Genomic DNA, 16,279 nt, shown 5'->3' on the forward strand with positions numbered 1-16,279 from the left:
AGAGAGCAACCAATGAGGAGCAAGAGGGGGGGCGTGTCCTACCCTGCGCATGCGGGGTAATGAGACACTGTGCGCAGGCAAAACGCTCCGGGCTGCTGCTGTGACCGCGCTCAATAGGGCCGGGGTACGTAGTGCCCTAGGCAGCCTCCTGCGTTCCTTTATACACGCATATACGTAATTATACACACGTAAGTTCTATATTTTTTTTCCTGTGTGTCCTAGGCAGCCTCCTGCATTCTATCATATATAAATTATATACATATAATTTATAATTAATTGCCCTAAAACCAGGAGAATTTTCCTCCTCTCTTGGCAGGGAATGATCCCTATTTGTTCCCATCCCCACAAAGTAACGACACAAGGCACTGCCTCAGTTCAACTAGGTTTTCCTTTATTAAGTCCAACTCCACATCACATACATTGCAATTCAATAAAGTTATTTGAAATAAGGTGATACTTGAACTTTTCTGACTTGAGGCGACTGTATACAATCGGGCAGCACTGGCAGAACGCTCCAGTAATGCACCTGGAATAGAAGAGCAGAAAACCTATTAGAGCAGCACTCCACAATTCCCACACTGGCTATCTCCTGAGCCAACAAACTGCCTTATTATAAGTCCATTCAACGAGAAGTTTTATTTGGGCTTTACTTCAGCCCAGGTCTTTCCGCTTAGACCACGGTCAAGCTTCAATCAAATCTCATCCTTTACAGAATTTTATTTACTCACACGAGTATTTCAGCTAGGGATCTGTGGAGAACAGATTTTTGACACAAAGGCATACCTATTTCATACATATTTTAGTGTCGCTAAAGTAATATTTCCTTTGTGGCCAAGTCTGGTAGGAGCAAGTGCTGCAAGCGAAGTGAGAGAATCTCTTACCAACAAGGTTTATGCTTTGTCCAGGCCCAGTTCCTCTGGAGTGGAGATTCCTAGTTCACTCAAAGTTGGTCTAAGCTCCTGGATAACATAGGGATAGATTTCCTTGTGCGGGCCTGCCTTGTCCTAAAAGGGAAAGAATGATGTTAACCAGAGAGCAAGTCGTTGTGAAGTCCACCATGTATAAGACATTTTCACAAAGCAGTCTGTGGCCTGAACCACCACTGGCAATACACAAAGCTACAAGCCTTGCCAAGCTCCTAAAACAAGGGATGGTTTGTAAACCAGCCCACAGATAGCTTCCAAGCAGGAAACAGATTGGAATCATCATCCAGTCTGTACCTCCAGTCTTGCAGAGCACTGTTGTTTGAAACAAGTGGATTTGGTAGCTAGCAGCAGAGTCCTCTGGGACTGTCCCTGTGCAGAGCACAGCTACTGGCTTCTAAGGCAATGAAAAAGACCTCTGCCTCCATCCCCACCCATTCCCACTTCCTGTTAAGGAGTTAAGCCAACCTGGGCTCAGGTTTCAAGGGGTTGGTTTATACTGTTTTTCTAATGCAACTTCCTGAGTCGGTAATCCCAGCCAGCTCAGCATTTAGGACTGCATGAAGGCAGTATTTACCTTTGCTGAGATACATCCAGCAGCACTTATTAAAAGGAAAAGAAGAAAAAAAAATAAAGCCCCTAAAGACTTTCCCACTAAGGTGAGCATCAGAAAATGAAAATGCACAAGTAAGAACGTCACACTTGTGAATGGGTGCTGTTACTTTCACCTCCAAGCCACTATTTCAAACCGCCGAGCACGCGATCGCAGCGACCCCACTGGTTTGGTTAGAACAGTAGGCTTCCCTTTGTGCCACTAACACGAAGCCAACAGAATCTCCTGCTGCTGGGCTCTTGGTGACGTTGAGCAGCAGCCAGAGCCCAAGGCACCATCCCACTCACCTTCACCACCTCCAGGATGCGGACTGCGCTGGCAAAGTCATTTAACCGTCTGCACGCCCTCAGAGCTGCATCAATGATTTTTGGTTCCGGAACCAAGTCATAACCCACGAGCGTGTTTACACCTGTGGATACAAGGGAACAGCAGGAGCAACTTGGCATCGACTCACCGTGCTGTCAAAAGGAAGCCACTAAGTATTATCTTGCTCTGTGAAAGAATTATTAACATGGCAGCAATCAGCAGCATCATGCAATTACAACCTCCATTGCTATTTTGAACCCCTCCACCCCCAGGGGCTTTCTTTTTTTTTCTCCTTCCCTTTCACAACTAGAGCCACTGCCATCTCTTAAACAGGCATGATGAAATCCCAGTGGGCCAGGATCATCCATGCTCTCAAAAAAAAGTGTATACACTGTGGCAAGCGAGCCGTGCAATCATTAAGAAATCCAAATGACTTTGTTCCAAGCCTAATGAAAGCAGTCATTCCCTTCCTCTCCTTTCAAAGGCAAGAGCCCAACCTGGCCATCCGAGTCATGCAGCAACGAGCCCCATGGCTGTTATGCAAAGATTTTTACAAGCCCTAATTGAAGCAGTTTAATAGCAGCTGGCAACTCCACAGCAAGTAACACACGAAGGCAACCAAACAAACGGTCTGCAGCACATCATGGCCAAACCACACAGTCAAAGTCCAAAGAAAAATTAGTGTGGTCACGCGTTAAGCAACCGCTGAGCTCAGAAACCCTTTCCCCACAGCAAAAGTTTTTCTCCCTTTCTCTAAAGATAGGACGTTAAAATCTGTATTCTGAGGCAAGAGAGCCTGCATTCTGACTGCCTCAGAGCCAAATAAAAACAAGTTCCCCCTAGTCACAGCACTATCACAAAGCAGGCTGCTCTTCCCTTTGGATTCAACGTACCTTTCCTTAGCTCCCAGGCATCGATGTCTGGCTTGTTGAAATACGTCACCCAGCGGGCATCAAACTCTTCATCTGACTCCTGTGACCCGTGGGAGTAACAGCGGGCATGCTGCACAGCTGGGTAAAAGCAGAAAGGAGGAAGCTCTGAGCAAATATACAAAAAGAAGGGCACTCGAGCCTTGACCAGGAGACCACAAGCTGTAAAAACGTACACCTCGCTCACTACGTTTCATTTGGGTCAGCACTCGGGGTGGATAAGCGTTGGATGAGGACAGCTTATTTATGGCAGCTGTTGGTTTTGTGGCAAAGCGTGTCCTACTCACTCTAAAGCACAGACTGCCAAAGGGCTCCCACAGCTTCAGTCACAGCAGGGTGGAGGAAATGCAGAGAAAAGCAATTCTGTACAAGCAGCTTATGACAGAAGCTTCCTGCTTCCATATGACAAAAGAACTTTACCTCCTTCCAGAGCCAAGCAAACCCATGGAATGTCACTGGTCTGTGCAGTGAGATGAGCTAGGTTAATCAACTTTCAGTAGCATTCCTTTCAGAAATGAGTACGTACAGCCTACGAGTTCTGATGTTATCCAATTGAAATCAATCCCCTGACTTATTCTGGAGCAATTCTCCACTGCAGACAACTCCTGAAAGCACTCAGCAACTCACTCTGTGACCCTCACTGGTAACAAGCTGCAGCCTTTGGCTCCAGCACAAGCTCCAAACTGAGGAAGGTTTGTGTGAAAGCTGTTTTAGGGAAACGCACAGAATGGCCCAAGAACACCTACAGAAGTGCTGCCAGGGGAAGGGCTGTTCCTTCCAGCAGATTATTGAATCACAGAATGGCCAGGGTTGGAAGGGTCCTCAAGGATCACAAATCTCCAACCCCCTGCCACATGCAGGGCCACCAACCTCCACATTTCATAGCAGCCCAGGCTGCCCAGGGCTCCATCCAACCTGGCCTTGAACACCTCCAGGGATGGACGGGGCATCACAGCCTCTCTGGGCAGCTGTTCCAGCATCTCACCACTCGCCATGACATCCACCTAAATCTGCCTTCTCCAACTTCAAACCATTTCCCCTCGTCCTGCTGTCATCTCCCCTTTCAAAGAGTTGATTCCCCTCCTGTTTGTAGGCTCCCTTTAGGTACTGAAAGGCTGCACTGAGGTCACCCCGCAGCCTACTTTTCTCCAGGCTGAACAAGCCCAGCTCCCCCAGCCTGTCTTCATAGGGGAGGTGCTCCAGTCCCCTGATCATCTTAGTTTTGAAGAGTTCAACGAGAAAAAAAGCACTGCTGTCTCTGTGTCTAAGATAAAACTCCTGGCTCTGATGTCTGTGTGCACGCCAACGTTATTTTTTTTCCAATCTGATCCTTTAGTTTAAGGCACAGCCCAGCAGGCTCTGCTCTGCTCCACCACAGCGTCCCCGTGCCAGTGTTTGCAGAGCAGCCAGGCTCAGGCGTGACCTTGAGGGCCTCCACAGCGCTGCTTGCTTTTTGTTCCCTTAACCCAGCATGAACTGCGGGCACCACGCAGCTGAAGCTTTCTTTAAAAGGAAAGGAACCACGGCCACGTGGCTCGCACCCCGTGCACAACCCACCGGCCTGGGCTGCGCTCCTCCTCCTTCCCCACCACAGCTTTTCAGCCTCGAAGATCACAGCAGCTGTAACCAACAGGAAGCACAACCGGGTCGATGGGAAGCAGCACGGGGAGCTTCGCTAAGCACAAAACTCAACCAGATTTTCAACCAGACCTAAAGTTGAAGCCGCGATTCTGATTTATAACGTGATTAAAAGCGTTACATCTGCCTTAGCAGAGCAGGAAGGAGGCAGATGCACGCAGAACGCAGGTCTGACCTTCCCCAATGACAGCACGGCAGCAGCACGCTGTGCCCTCAGGGCTGCAGCAGGACGGGCCGGGCTGCCAGCCCCAGGATAAGCCCACCTCCGCCCCACAGCACGACCCCGAGTGCCGCCATCCGATCCTGAATCTAAAAGATTCGGCTTTTCCCCATTGAAAAAGAGATCTGCTTCAAGGCTTATGCGGCGAAGCAGCTCGCACTGCCACAAAGAGCTCGGCTCCCGTAGGGGCGCACAGCACCGAGTAAACGTACATGGAAGCGGGCTCACGCCGAGCCACAGGCCTGCCTGCCCGCCCGCCCGCCGGGTCACGGCAAGGACACCGCGGCCCGCCCGCCGCCGCTCACCTGCGGAGCCGCGGATGGCAGCGCGGAGGCCGGCGGCGGCGGCGCAGCGACGGAGGAGGACGGTGGCGGCGGCGGGCAGCATGGCGGCGGACGGGAGGACGGCACCGGGAGGCGGCCGCGCTCTGAGGGCGCGGGGCTGCGGGATACGGGAGGAAGGGGAGGGGAGCGGGAAGGGCTACGGTGGCGCCGCGGGGACAAAGTTCTGCGCGGAGCGGGAGCGCGACGTCACGTGGCCGCTGCCGCGCGGGAAGGCGGGGGCTGCCGGCCGCCATTTTGTGGCGGGTTGGTGCTGTATGTGGGGCGATACGGCTATGTGCCGTTCCCGCCATCAGTCCTCCCCTCAGCCTGCTCCGAGCACACTGGAGAACTCGGCTGCTCCTCACATCTGCCTGTCTATATGCACCACCGTCTTCATTGCCCTCTTGTGGATGCTTGCTCCTATGTCCTTCAGACGCTGTGGCACCCAGATTGCCCCCAGCACTCGCAGTGTGAGGTGCCTGCCGTGTCACCTGGCAGCGCCGGGCCTGCTGCAGCACAGGGCACGGTTACACATCTGGTGCGCGCCGCTCAGATCCTGCTTGCTGACAGCCAGAACCAGAGCTTGGTTCTTTTGTAAAAACGCAGAACTGGCTTCAAAATGGAGCCATGGGGAACCCCACTAATGATCGTCCCCCAGTCTGCTGTAACCCCGTTTCCTACCACCCTTCGAGCTCAGCCCTTCAGCTGGTTGTTCACCCATCCTATTACAGATGTGTGAAAGATCATAGTGTTTTTCGGAGCTCCCCCAGGCTCTAAATCTACATCCCCCCAGGGACAGGCTGCCCATCGGCAGCCATGCCGTAAGGGGATGGAGCCCTTCCTGTTTGCAGCCCAGCAGCTGGGTTAGCACAGCAGCAGCTTGGCCTCTCAGAGGGAAGCAGAGCCCTCAGGGGCCTCCAAGCTCTTACGGCTAGCTATCACAGCCCGCAGCTGCCTGGCATTAAAGGCTTTCCATGGTTGAATGCAGCCTGGCTTTCCCAAAGGGAAAAAGCCTGCTGCCGGGCTGTCTTCAGAGCATCAGTGAGCCCAGGATGGATGCATGGAGATCCATTGCATCCCCATCCCCAAATGCACACCGGGGTGCTGCCCGCAGCTGAGGCCGCTGTCAGGCTGTCTGTGCCACCGTCTGTAAAGCCACGAGTTCACAGAATGACCCCAAAATTACTATTCATAGGTGCCGTGGGCTGTGCCTGCACAGCAGACAATCACCACGCTGTTTTCACTCACAATGCCCCCTTAGGACCCTGTGGAGCCAGATGCCATCCTGCTATTTATAAATGCTTCATATTTGGAGTTGCAGTCAGTTTTATTCTTTTTAACTATTTCCTCACGCAGGAAATCCTTGGTACACAGCCAGCAGTGCGAAGCGTTTGAAATCCCCAGCCTCCTGTTGCCTCCAAGGTTGCAAATTGCCTGCATACAGAATCAATTAAGAATAATTTTGAACATTAACAAAATAATATGGTGAAATTAGTGACTTTTTTTTTTTCTCTCTCTCTTTCTCCTTGCCTTTCTCCTTGCTGGGGGCAACACGAGCTGGCAGTAGGATTGTTAGTTCTCAAAAGTCTTCACGCTTCCATCGAATTGTTTATCCCCCAAAGTCCTTCCATTGCTGGCTAGGAGACCAAAAACCCCTGACTCTTATCAGTGGGGTCAAGGCTGAGGCTTCGATGTCCTGCTACTGCTGGTTAGGAGACCAAAAATCCGTGAGGTAGAGAATATGTGCGGACGTGTCGTGCCCTGTCATAACCCACATTCCCCATCTCTTTGTGCATAGTTCTTCATTAACCTCGTTTGGGATGGAAACTGGTGCAAGATGCTGTGCTGAGGGCTTCTGCTGATCTACCTGCAGGGCTGAGGGCACGCAACAGCCTGTTCTGCCATGGCTTATTGGCTTCCAACTGTATTACATGCACAGCACCTGGCCTAGCACCGCTGAGATGTGGACGAATTTGATTCTGGGGTCTGTTCAGCCCCCTCCAATTCTTATGCCACTTTCTGGGAATAAAACCTTTCTGGGAATAAAACCCCCACAAAAAGGAGAAAACAATTGGAAATTAACGTTCAATTACATGGTGGCAGATAAGTGAAATGAATCAATCTGTGGCAGGGCAGATAAGCACAAGCTTCCGGCCCGGAGGAGCAGCTGCCTGCTGAGGGAGATAACAAGGTCATTGCCAAACAAGCCCCCCCTTCCTCCTCTTTCTCGCTCCCCTGGTCTCCTTCCATTCCTTCTCCCAGCCAAAAAAAGCACTTTCCAAGCCAGCCTTTGGCAAAGCAGCGATGCCTACTGACCCCATCCTAAGGCTGCGCTCTCTAGAGCCAACTGAATCTATCCTACTTGGGCAGGGGACCCAGGTGGATTTAGGTTCAGTTGGCCTCCCACAACCCATCTATGCATTGCCCCAGTCTCCATGTGCTGGCAAGGGGCTGGCATGGGGCAGATGGAGCTCCATAGGGGCCTTTGCCAGGCTCTGCCATGTCGGCAGGGGCCAGGCAGCTGCCAGGGCATGCAAAGAAGCTGGCCCTGATTCCTCATCCCCAAGAGGCAGGATTTGGCCAAGATCCCCCTGTTCTGGCTCAGCAGCAGCCACAGTCCCACCCTCACTGTGCCCATCTGTGCCGTGGCCACTGGCAAAGACGATCCCCCCCCCGCATTTCCCCATAGAAATACTTCAACTATTTCTAAAGAGCTTTTATTTTCCGTTTGTTTCCTTTTACCCATAGAAAAAGCAGACGTTTCACTCCAAAGGGCTTTCTGGAGAGCCAGCTCATAGCAAATGCTCCACAGCCAAACCTACAAAGCTCCCCTTCATCCCAGCATCCGTCCAGCACGTTGGAGATGATCCACCTGATGCTCCCCATTGCCTCCATCCCTCGTCATCATGCTTTCACCATGGCTGCAAACACCTCTGGGAGAGGAAAAACCTGAATATGTGATGTGGGAAGAGGAGTTATTTCCATTTCTGTTCTTTCGGGGCTGCTATTGAAATGAACGACAGTGCTCCGGGGCTTGTTTCCTTGGCTCTCAGGCTGCAGCAGTTCTGGAAGAGGAAGGATCAGCTTCGGGTATTTCAGAGCAAAGCACAAAATAGAAACGATGCCAGAGCAGAAAGGAAGGGACAGAGACAAAGCAGGGAGCTGGGTGAGAGGGAGCAGGACCCATCTGCTTGTTTGTGCTATTCAGGATGAATCACAGGAGCCACGAGGCGTGGATCCCAGCGTTAATAAACCTGACAGCTCCTCTCTGGGGTTAATTGCAGTGGTTTTGATAATGAAGGTGTTACTCCGATGGGCTTCGGGCTCTTTACTGCTGGCTGAGACATCCCGATGTGGAGCGGCGGCGTGCAGCTGCCTTTCCCAATCTGGGGAGAATCCAAAGGATGCTTCTGTGCGAGTCCTGGAGAGCTGCTGTGCCGGGGGCTATTTAGCAGGGCTGGCAGGAGGCGTGAGTGGCTCTGCATCCCTACAACTGCACGCAGCACCAGGCAAAAGGAAGGGAAAGTTAGGAGAGGGGAGGTTTTCCCACAGACCTACACACCGCAGCCCCCCTTCATTAGTGGGGGGTACAAGGATGTGCTCTGCATGGGGTCAGTAGCCCCCCAGACTCTTCTGTGAGCATAAAATAGGGTCAGTAGTGGCCATTCGTCTGGCTGTCTCTTGTCCCCGAGCCCCGCAGGCTGCCGGCTCCCGCTACCTGCAGCTTCTTGGGCAGCAGTTCCTCATGGGCAGGCGGTGGGGGCCGCTTCAGCCCCTTGGCTGAGGAGCTCGAGGGGTCTTCTCCTGCCTCTCTGGGCTCAGGGGGTTGGTAGCCCGTCTGGTTGGGGTCCAGGGGGTCACGGGAGAGCAGGATGCAGATGGAAGGGACGTTCTTGTGGACGGTCAGATTCTGTGCTGCACCGCCGGGCAGCGGGTCCCGGTTCTCCCAGACCTCCAGCAAGGTTTTATAGCGTACCTTGGTGACCTGGTGAAGACCCCCCAGCTTTCTCTTCATGATCTCCACGCAGGTGATGGTCTTGGTGACTGCTCTGCCGCAGCCGCTGAAGACAATCTGCCGGCTGCCCTTCAGCTCCATCTGAGCCATGGCGAAGCTCATCAGGTTCCTGATCTTGCTGCCTTCCTTCACTTTCATCTCCACCACACCTGGGGGCAAGTCGGGGAAGGGCAAGGGGCTCTCCTCCTCCGACGTCCTGACCTTTCGGAAGTTCTCCATCCCAGACTGGGCAACGGGCTTGGCCGCCATCCCTCACCCCACACCTAGCCCCCGCTGTGTGGCTCCAGCTCCACCGTCACGTCCTCAGGACCCTCAGCCCCTTTCCCTCTCCTCGTCCTGGTGCTGGCTGTCCCCGGGTCAGGCCGGAGCTGTAGGATCCCCTGGGTGCCCCTGCTAGCTGCCAGCTGCAGCTCTCGGCAATGCTCAGGCTCCTCTGTTCCGTCTGCGGCGCTTGCTTCTGCCGCTCTTTGCTTCATTCTGGACTTCAGCAGCCCCCAGAGCTGTTCTGTGTAATTAGCAGATCCTCCCCCTCTCTCTCCCCTCCCTCCCCTCCTCCTCCTCCTCCTCCCCTCGCTCAGCCTCCCATCCCAGCACCCTCCTGCTGCCTCCATCCCTGGGTGGGCAGAGGGAGAAGCTCTCTCCTGGCTTCGTGATGCTCCCCAAGTCCTGCCCCCTTAAAGAGAACCTCGTCCCTTCTCTCAAGGACACCAAGCTGCCCGCAAACAGCAGCAGTTGTCCCCTGTCCCCCCCCCACCCCAGCCTCCGGATCATTGCACAGTGGAAAGAGATGCCGCGTATTGCCTTGCTGCCAAATCTTATCGGCCTCTGGAGGACCCGGGATTATTTTCACCCCGAATAGGGCTTGCAAAATCCATGAATAAATGAATGGATTGGCCAGCCCCATTCCTGCCACCCCAATGCAGCGAGGGTTCCACTGTTGGGACATCCCGGGGTCCTGGCACCAAGGGGAGAAACTGAGGCAGGGCCAATGGCGTGGTTGAAATGGATTGAAGCCTCCGTGGGAAAACACTGCCTCCAAAAGATGCTGAAACCCATAGGAAAATAACAAGAAAGGATTTCAACAACCACTCACGCAGCAGGGAGGAAAACTGCGCTATGGGATCAAATCCTGCCACCCGTGGTCCATTTTTTTGCAGCGTTCTGCAGCACTTAAAATGGAAATGAATCGCGTTATTAGCAGCTCCATCGCTAATTACCATCTGAAGCCATTCATTACCCTGTCAGTGTGTTTGCTGGAGGACAACAGCAGTTATTCCAAGCTGAGGAGCGGCAGGATGGGAGAGGGACAAAAGCAGGGCTGAGGGGATAAAAGCACTGGGTGAAAAATACAGGGAATTGGTTAAAACAGAAAAGAGAGATGGTGAAAGCTGGAGCAGCAGTAACATGAGCCCCTGCCCTCCACCTGCCCTCGCTATATTTTCTTTCATCTGCTGAATGTGGGAGCAGTTCGGAAAGTTGAAGCATGCGATATGAGGAAAGTCTCCATCCATCTCTGCGTCACATCGGGGTGGCTCAGGTCTCAGGTGCTTGTCATGTTGCACGTGGGACGGCACCCATGCCAGTGACATCCCTAAGTGAGAGCCTGTGCCCTGGCCCTGGGAACATCTGGCTCCCCACTGAAAGCCCTTCAGTGGGGCAAACCCCTTTGCAAAGGTTGAACAACGAGCAGGAGGAATAACTGGGGCGCCCCAGGATCCTGATCAGCCCCACCTGGGCACCTCAGCCACAACCTTTGTCCCACAGCCCTATTTAAGCTCAGCTTTATAGCTTTCAGCTCTAATTTGGGATTTTCTGTGAGTTGGTTCTCCAGTTTAATGATATCTATGCTTGTTTCTGGTGCTACTCATAGGGACCTCAACCTATGGATTGATCGGAGAGCTGCTTAGCTACTACTGGCCCTGGCTGCTATGCTTACTTTATGGCTTGACCTTGAGAGTGTAGATTTGCTAGAGGTGTGCCTGCTGATCTGGGCGCATGGTTGGGCTTGATCACTGCCCTCAGCTCAGGTATGAAGCTTACCTCTGGGTAATGAGGTTTCTGCCCTGCTAGTTTTGCTGTCATCCTTGGTGTCCTACTTATCCTCTATGACTGTGAGGAGCATATGCCCTTCTCACTGTTTGTAACCAGAAGTGCCTCAGAGCTGCAGCAACCCAATTACATGTGGTCATGCCCTGATGCTCTGAAGGCGTCAGCAGCACTGTTTTCCGCCATAATGATGCTCCCAAAGGGGTTGGCTGGATGCAGCACTGTTTCTGGCACACGTGCAAACGCTGTGGCAGTGACATGAAGCTGGTTTCCAGGCAATAATGTTGGGGAAGAGATTTGATTTGAGTGTAAGGCAAGGTTATTTTCAAGCAGGCTGTTTTATGGAGACATCTGCTTGCCTCATTGGAAATGGAGGGCTGTGCTTGAGCTTGCCTTTCCCTGGGATTCAGTACCAGCTGAGCTGCAGGAGACCGTTATTGGCCTTCAGATGTAAGGACTTGTCCCCTTTGGAACTTGGCTGCATGGAGGCTCCACCTTGGTTTTGGAGACCTCTCATTTTGTAGAGGTCCTCAGGAACTGCTGGTGAGATACCGAGTCTTGGTGATATGTTAATATAGTTGCCACTTATCCACCCCGATGCCATTGCCTTTGTCTCCAAAACCTTGAAGATGAGCTGGAGCACAGCAGGATATGATAGGAGTGGATGCAGGGTTTCCTAAATTTCAGCTTGCTGGTGGGACCTGCAGGGTCCTCGGTACAGGCAGCCAGGAACCCCTGAACCCCCAAGAACCCCTGAACAATATGGCTCTTATCACATTCCTGCCCTAAAGTCTCATTTCCCTGAACAGTGCCAGACTCCTACCCTACAGGGAGTCTTCTCTGCTGCATATAGGATTTCTCTTCTCTCATATGCTAATTGCTATATACACACTACATGGAGGGTCTCCCTTGTTACCCCTATAGAGGCTCTCCCCCATAAGGTAGCTGCTGAACTCTTGCCCGTGGAGGATCTGCCTTGCCACGTGTATGTCTACAATACATGCACCACATTGAGACTGTCCCCAGACCCGTATGGAGCCTGCTATATCTTTTCCTATAGATGGTCTCCTGTGCCCAATACAGAGCTTACCATATCCCATAGAGGACTTCCCTTGCCCCATGTGGACCCTGCCAAACTCTTGCCCCGTAGAGGGTCTGCCTCGAACCATATGGGGTTTACCGTGCCCCATACAGAGCTTCCCTTGACCTGTATAGAGCTTCTTACACCCTATGGGCTGTTCTCCCTTTCTCCATTCCCCAAAGAAGGTCACTTCGACCATATGGACTATGTCCAACTCCTTCACTGGGAGTCTCTCCTGCCCCACGTGGAGCTTACTGCCCCCGTACCCCATAGGGCATCTCCCACGACCTATGCAGTGTTCTCAGCCCCAGAGATCTGCCTTCCATCCCCTACAGGACCCCGTGCCCAATGTGCTCCCCGCCCGGCGGCATCAGGACCCTGGACAGTTCCAACCGCTCTCGCGAGATCTGGAAGGCGGCCCCGTTGGTGGGGCGGGCGGGAGACGGCGCAGTCTCGCGAGAGCGCGGCCGCTGCGGCAAGAGCGGCGCCGGGCGGCCGCCGCCACCCGCGAAGCGAGGCGTGGGGCCGGTGCTGTGCGTGGGGACCCGATCGTGACGGCCGCGGGGCGGGTGGGGGCTGTCGTGCAGCGCGGGGAAGGCCCGGGAGGCCGCTGGAACCCAATGGGGGACGCGCCGCCTGGGTGTCCCCGCGCTTTCCGTGGGTTTTCGCCTCTCGGTGAGGCCGTTTCCCTGCGGGGACGGAGCTAAAGGAGCCCCGCTGCTGTGCGTGGGCCGAACCCCGCGGCTGGAGCCTGTGCTAATCGGCAGGGCGTTAAGCGGGGCGGGAGCCGGGATTGAGCCAGGTGTCCGCGCTAAGCCGGGCCTTGTGCTGAGGCCGGGGGGGAGGGAGGAGGGTTTGGGGAACGGGGACAGCTGGGGTGCAGCCGCACTCCCCTCAGCGCCTCCGTCTGTGTCCTCTTCCTTCCCTCCAGCTCTGACGCAGCTCCCGGCTGCTTTCCCTCATCTCTGCAGAGCGGGGAGGCAGAGAGCGTGCCAGCATGGCAGGTACGGGTAATCTAGGGGCGGGGGGGGCTTGTGTTGTTTTCCGCTCACCGCCCCTCATTAACGGGAATTCTTGTTGCAGAAAAAGCCAACAACTTCCCTCCGCTGCCCCGCTTCATCCCCTTGAAGCCATGTTTCTACCAGGACTTCGATGCTGAGATCCCACCGCAGCACCGCACCATGGCCAAGCGGCTCTACTACCTCTGGATGCGTGAGTCGGGGTTGGCCGTGTGCTCAGCACGAGTCAAACAGGGGTGGTGTGCCTTGTCCCCCTCCAGACCTTTGTGCCCAAACCCACTGGGGATGGGGTAGGGCTGCGGCAAGCCCCGGATTTCGTAGAATTGCAGAATCATAGAATTTGGGTTGCAAGGGACCTTAAAGTTCATTCGGTTCCAACCCCTTTGCTGTGAGCAGGGTTGCCAGCTGCTAAATCAGGCACTGGAATAGCTTTGGTGGAGGATTTGCCACCAGCAAAGGCTCTCTGAGTGTCTTTGGCATCAAGGGGCGTTCCTCGTGGACCTGAACTCCTCACAGCCCCTCTGTTGGTTCCCAAATGCCCCATGTCCAAGCTGGTCACATGGGCTGGATCCCTCCTGGAGTTTTGCCTGTTCTTCTTTGCATGCTTCTGCGTGCTGTGCTCCATGCTGAGAGCCACTGCTCTTCTCTAACCCCTTCAGCTGCCCGGATCTCTCTAACATCCTCTGCATGCCTCCTGTCACTTTTCCACAAAAGAGGAAAAAAAAAAATATATATATATATAACCGTGTTTCCCTGCAGAAGCTGTTTTGGGACATTAAATTCCCAACGGCTGCTTTACTAGTTTCTGGGATACACTTCCGTGCAGCTCCATCTGGAGCGTTTTATCAGCACAGGATGAGGAGCTCGGGGGGGAGCGGGGGTGTCAGACCTGCTGCAGGGTTTTGGGATCGTGCCGCCCTCCTCGCGTGCGCTACTCCGCTCCCTCTGTGTGTGTGTGTGTGTGTTTGCAGTGAACAGCATCACCTTGGCGGTGAATCTCGTTGGCTGCCTCGCATGGCTGATTGGAGGCGGTGGAGCTGTTAATTTGGGACTGGCAATTCTCTGGCTCATTCTCTTTACGCCCTGCTCCTATGTCTGCTGGTTTAGACCTATTTACAAAGCTTTCAAGTAAGTGGTCACACCTGAGCTTGGCTTTCACGGTTTTATAAAACTTGTACGCAGTGCTTAGCTTTGGGGCACTGTCTGAATAGTTGGGGATTTCTGCTCTCCCTGCCCAGCCTTCTAGCTGTACTTTTTAATCCTCACCATGAGGCTGTTTGGCACTGGATGGGGGTAGAGCAGCAGGGATGGAGGTGCAGGAACTGACAGAGCCCTCTCTTGCAGGACAGACAGCTCCTTCAGCTTCATGGCCTTCTTCTTCACCTTCATGGCCCAGCTGGTGATCAGCATCATCCAGGCCGTGGGGATTCCTGGCTGGGGTGTCTGGTGAGGACCATGCGGTGGACACGAAGATGAGCTCAATGGGGAGGTGGTTTTGGGATGGAGAAGAGCAAAGAGAGCAAGCCGCCCCTCGGTGTCCTAACATCATGGGTAGCTTCTCTCCTTGGGGAAACTGGAGGGGTGTCCTAACATCATGGGTAGCTTCTCTCCTTGGGGAAACTGGAGGGGTGTCCTAACATCATGGGTAGCTTCTCTCCTTGGGGAAACTGGAGGCAAGAGTCAGGAGGAATGCTGATCGCTGGTTTCCGTCTCCTTGCAGCGGCTGGATTGCAGCAATCTCCTTCTTTGGGACCAATGTGGGGTCGGCTGTGGTGATGCTGATCCCCACCGTCCTGTTCACAGGAATGGCGGTCTTCTCCTTCATCGCCCTCACTATGGTACAGTGTTGGGACAGAGGCAGGGAGGGGGGTCGTCGGGTGGGTTTTTTCCTCATCTCACCCCTCTCTCCGCTCCAGGTGCACAAGTTCTACCGGGGCAGTGGTGGGAGCTTCAGCAAAGCCCAGGAGGAGTGGACCACGGGAGCCTGGAAGAACCCACACGTGCAGCAGGCAGCTCAGAATGCAGCCATGGGGGCTGCACAGGGGGCCATGATGCAGCATGAGACGCAGTACTCGGCCACCCCCAACTACACCTACTCCAATGAGATGTGAGCGGCGGGGCTGCGGCCTCGGGAAGAAGCACTGGGGGGGAAGGAGGAGGAGGAGGAAGAAGGCTGAGCTGAGTTCCTGCAGCTGTTTCAGAAAGCTGGAGTGTACCATAATTTTCTTTCCCTGTTCTTTGTAACTGGATCTGTCTTTTCTTTTTTCCTTTTTCCCGTCAGCACCTTGAGCTCTTCTTTTCTCCCTCTTTTATTTCTCACGTTGGAGAGGCTGTGAGTTGACCAGCAGGATTCTCATTGTGGTAGTACGTGTATGTTCCTGTGTTCTTCTTTTCCCTGTGAAATAGTGCACGGTGGTGGTTTATTATTACTGTGGTGATAGGTGTGTTAGAACTACATCAGCCAAAAGCCCCCCCAAAAGGGAAAGATTAAAAAATAGTGACCAGCACCCATCTCCTCTAAATAAGAGCTGAACTACAGGTTTCTGATGTGAGTTTTCTTTCACTTGGTAGTGTCCAGCCATTTGTTAGTGTCTCAGCAAGGGCAAGCAATCCTGGGAATTCTCCTTTTCTACTTTCTAATCAGCAGGTGGCTATTTTAGCCATTAAAAAAAGGCTGACTTAGCAGATAAAAAAAAGAAAGAAAGAAAGAGAGGAGGAAAAAACCTTCAGTCCTGCTGTTGACATGCTGGAAGCCAAGAGATTCCTAACCCACCCCCTGGCTCAGGACCTCCACCTTCTCTCAGTGCGTGGTGTTGTAAATGCGTAGTTTACATTTTGCAGTATTGTTTTGGTGTGGCTGTGGATGAGAGCTGTGGCACGCTGTGTGTGTGTGTGTGTGTGTGTGTGTGTGTGTTGGGAAGTCAGGACAGGTTTTCCCCGTGGAGTGTGACTTTGCATCCTGAACCTGTTTTCTAAAGGCTTCTGTTTTGAAACTCTAAAACTGGCGGAGTATTTCTTGCAGGACCTATTCTTGGTCAAATCTTGTGCAATTAACCCCACTGGTTCTGGAAATAGCAAGCCTGAGATGTGTCCCTGTTAGTTTTTGGGGCACGTGCTAGCTTGCAGTTCCTTGTGGAAGCTTTGGGCTGGTGGGAGTAATTCCTTC

The 16,279-nt window shown here is 53.4% G+C and overlaps 3 protein-coding genes across 4 annotated transcripts; 1 reads left to right on the plus strand and 2 right to left on the minus strand.

Annotated features, from left to right (window-relative positions):
* Nucleotides 1–369: 369 nt before the first annotated feature.
* LOC128075408 (cytochrome c oxidase subunit 5A, mitochondrial) lies at nt 370–5,104 on the minus strand. The gene is made up of 5 exons (XM_052672158.1): nt 4,935–5,104; nt 2,736–2,852; nt 1,824–1,945; nt 882–1,004; nt 370–526 (listed from the first exon to the last, which is right to left on the minus strand). Exons 1-4 carry the CDS (start codon nt 5,014–5,016, stop codon nt 891–893), a joined length of 435 nt encoding a protein of 144 aa, XP_052528118.1. The 5' UTR covers nt 5,017–5,104; the 3' UTR covers nt 370–526; nt 882–890.
* A 2,549-nt stretch (nt 5,105–7,653) lies between these two features.
* On the minus strand, nt 7,654–9,467 carry RPP25 (ribonuclease P and MRP subunit p25). The gene has a single exon (XM_052672157.1). It carries the CDS (start codon nt 9,214–9,216, stop codon nt 8,605–8,607), a length of 612 nt encoding a protein of 203 aa, XP_052528117.1. The 5' UTR covers nt 9,217–9,467; the 3' UTR covers nt 7,654–8,604.
* Nucleotides 9,468–12,530: 3,063 nt separating this feature from the next.
* On the plus strand, nt 12,531–15,651 carry SCAMP5 (secretory carrier membrane protein 5). Of its 2 annotated transcripts, none has more exons than XM_052671766.1 (7): nt 12,531–12,627; nt 13,026–13,098; nt 13,178–13,306; nt 14,085–14,241; nt 14,458–14,559; nt 14,834–14,951; nt 15,030–15,651. In XM_052671766.1, exons 2-7 carry the CDS (start codon nt 13,092–13,094, stop codon nt 15,222–15,224), a joined length of 708 nt encoding a protein of 235 aa, XP_052527726.1. In that variant the 5' UTR covers nt 12,531–12,627; nt 13,026–13,091; the 3' UTR covers nt 15,225–15,651. The 2 variants fall into 2 exon arrangements, with proteins under 2 accessions (XP_052527726.1, XP_052527727.1); XM_052671767.1 differs by having other exon boundaries at nt 12,538–12,622.
* Nucleotides 15,652–16,279: the final 628 nt, after the last annotated feature.

The sequence above is a fragment of the Tympanuchus pallidicinctus genome, unplaced genomic scaffold, assembly GCF_026119805.1.
Source record: "Tympanuchus pallidicinctus isolate F22 unplaced genomic scaffold, pur_lepc_1.0 scaffold12, whole genome shotgun sequence".
Taxonomy (NCBI): Eukaryota; Metazoa; Chordata; class Aves; order Galliformes; family Phasianidae; genus Tympanuchus; species Tympanuchus pallidicinctus.

Bases quoted from the DNA above. Each gene is read 5' to 3' on its own strand.
- RPP25 (XM_052672157.1), bottom strand. From the start codon at position 9,216: ATGGCGGCCAAGCCCGTTGCCCAGTCTGGGATGGAGAACTTCCGAAAG.
- LOC128075408 (XM_052672158.1), bottom strand. From the start codon at position 5,016: ATGCTGCCCGCCGCCGCCACCGTCCTCCTCCGTCGCTGCGCCGCCGCC. The intron at 2,853-4,934 runs GTGAGCGGCGGC...GCTTTTACCCAG, and splicing joins TGCCATCCGCGGCTCCGCAG to CTGTGCAGCATGCCCGCTGT. The intron at 1,005-1,823 runs GTGAGTGGGATG...TTTCCCTTTTAG, and splicing joins GCATCCTGGAGGTGGTGAAG to GACAAGGCAGGCCCGCACAA.
- SCAMP5 (XM_052671766.1), top strand. The intron at 13,307-14,084 runs GTGAGTCGGGGT...GTGTGTTTGCAG, and splicing joins GCTCTACTACCTCTGGATGC to TGAACAGCATCACCTTGGCG. The intron at 14,952-15,029 runs GTACAGTGTTGG...TCTCCGCTCCAG, and splicing joins CCTTCATCGCCCTCACTATG to GTGCACAAGTTCTACCGGGG.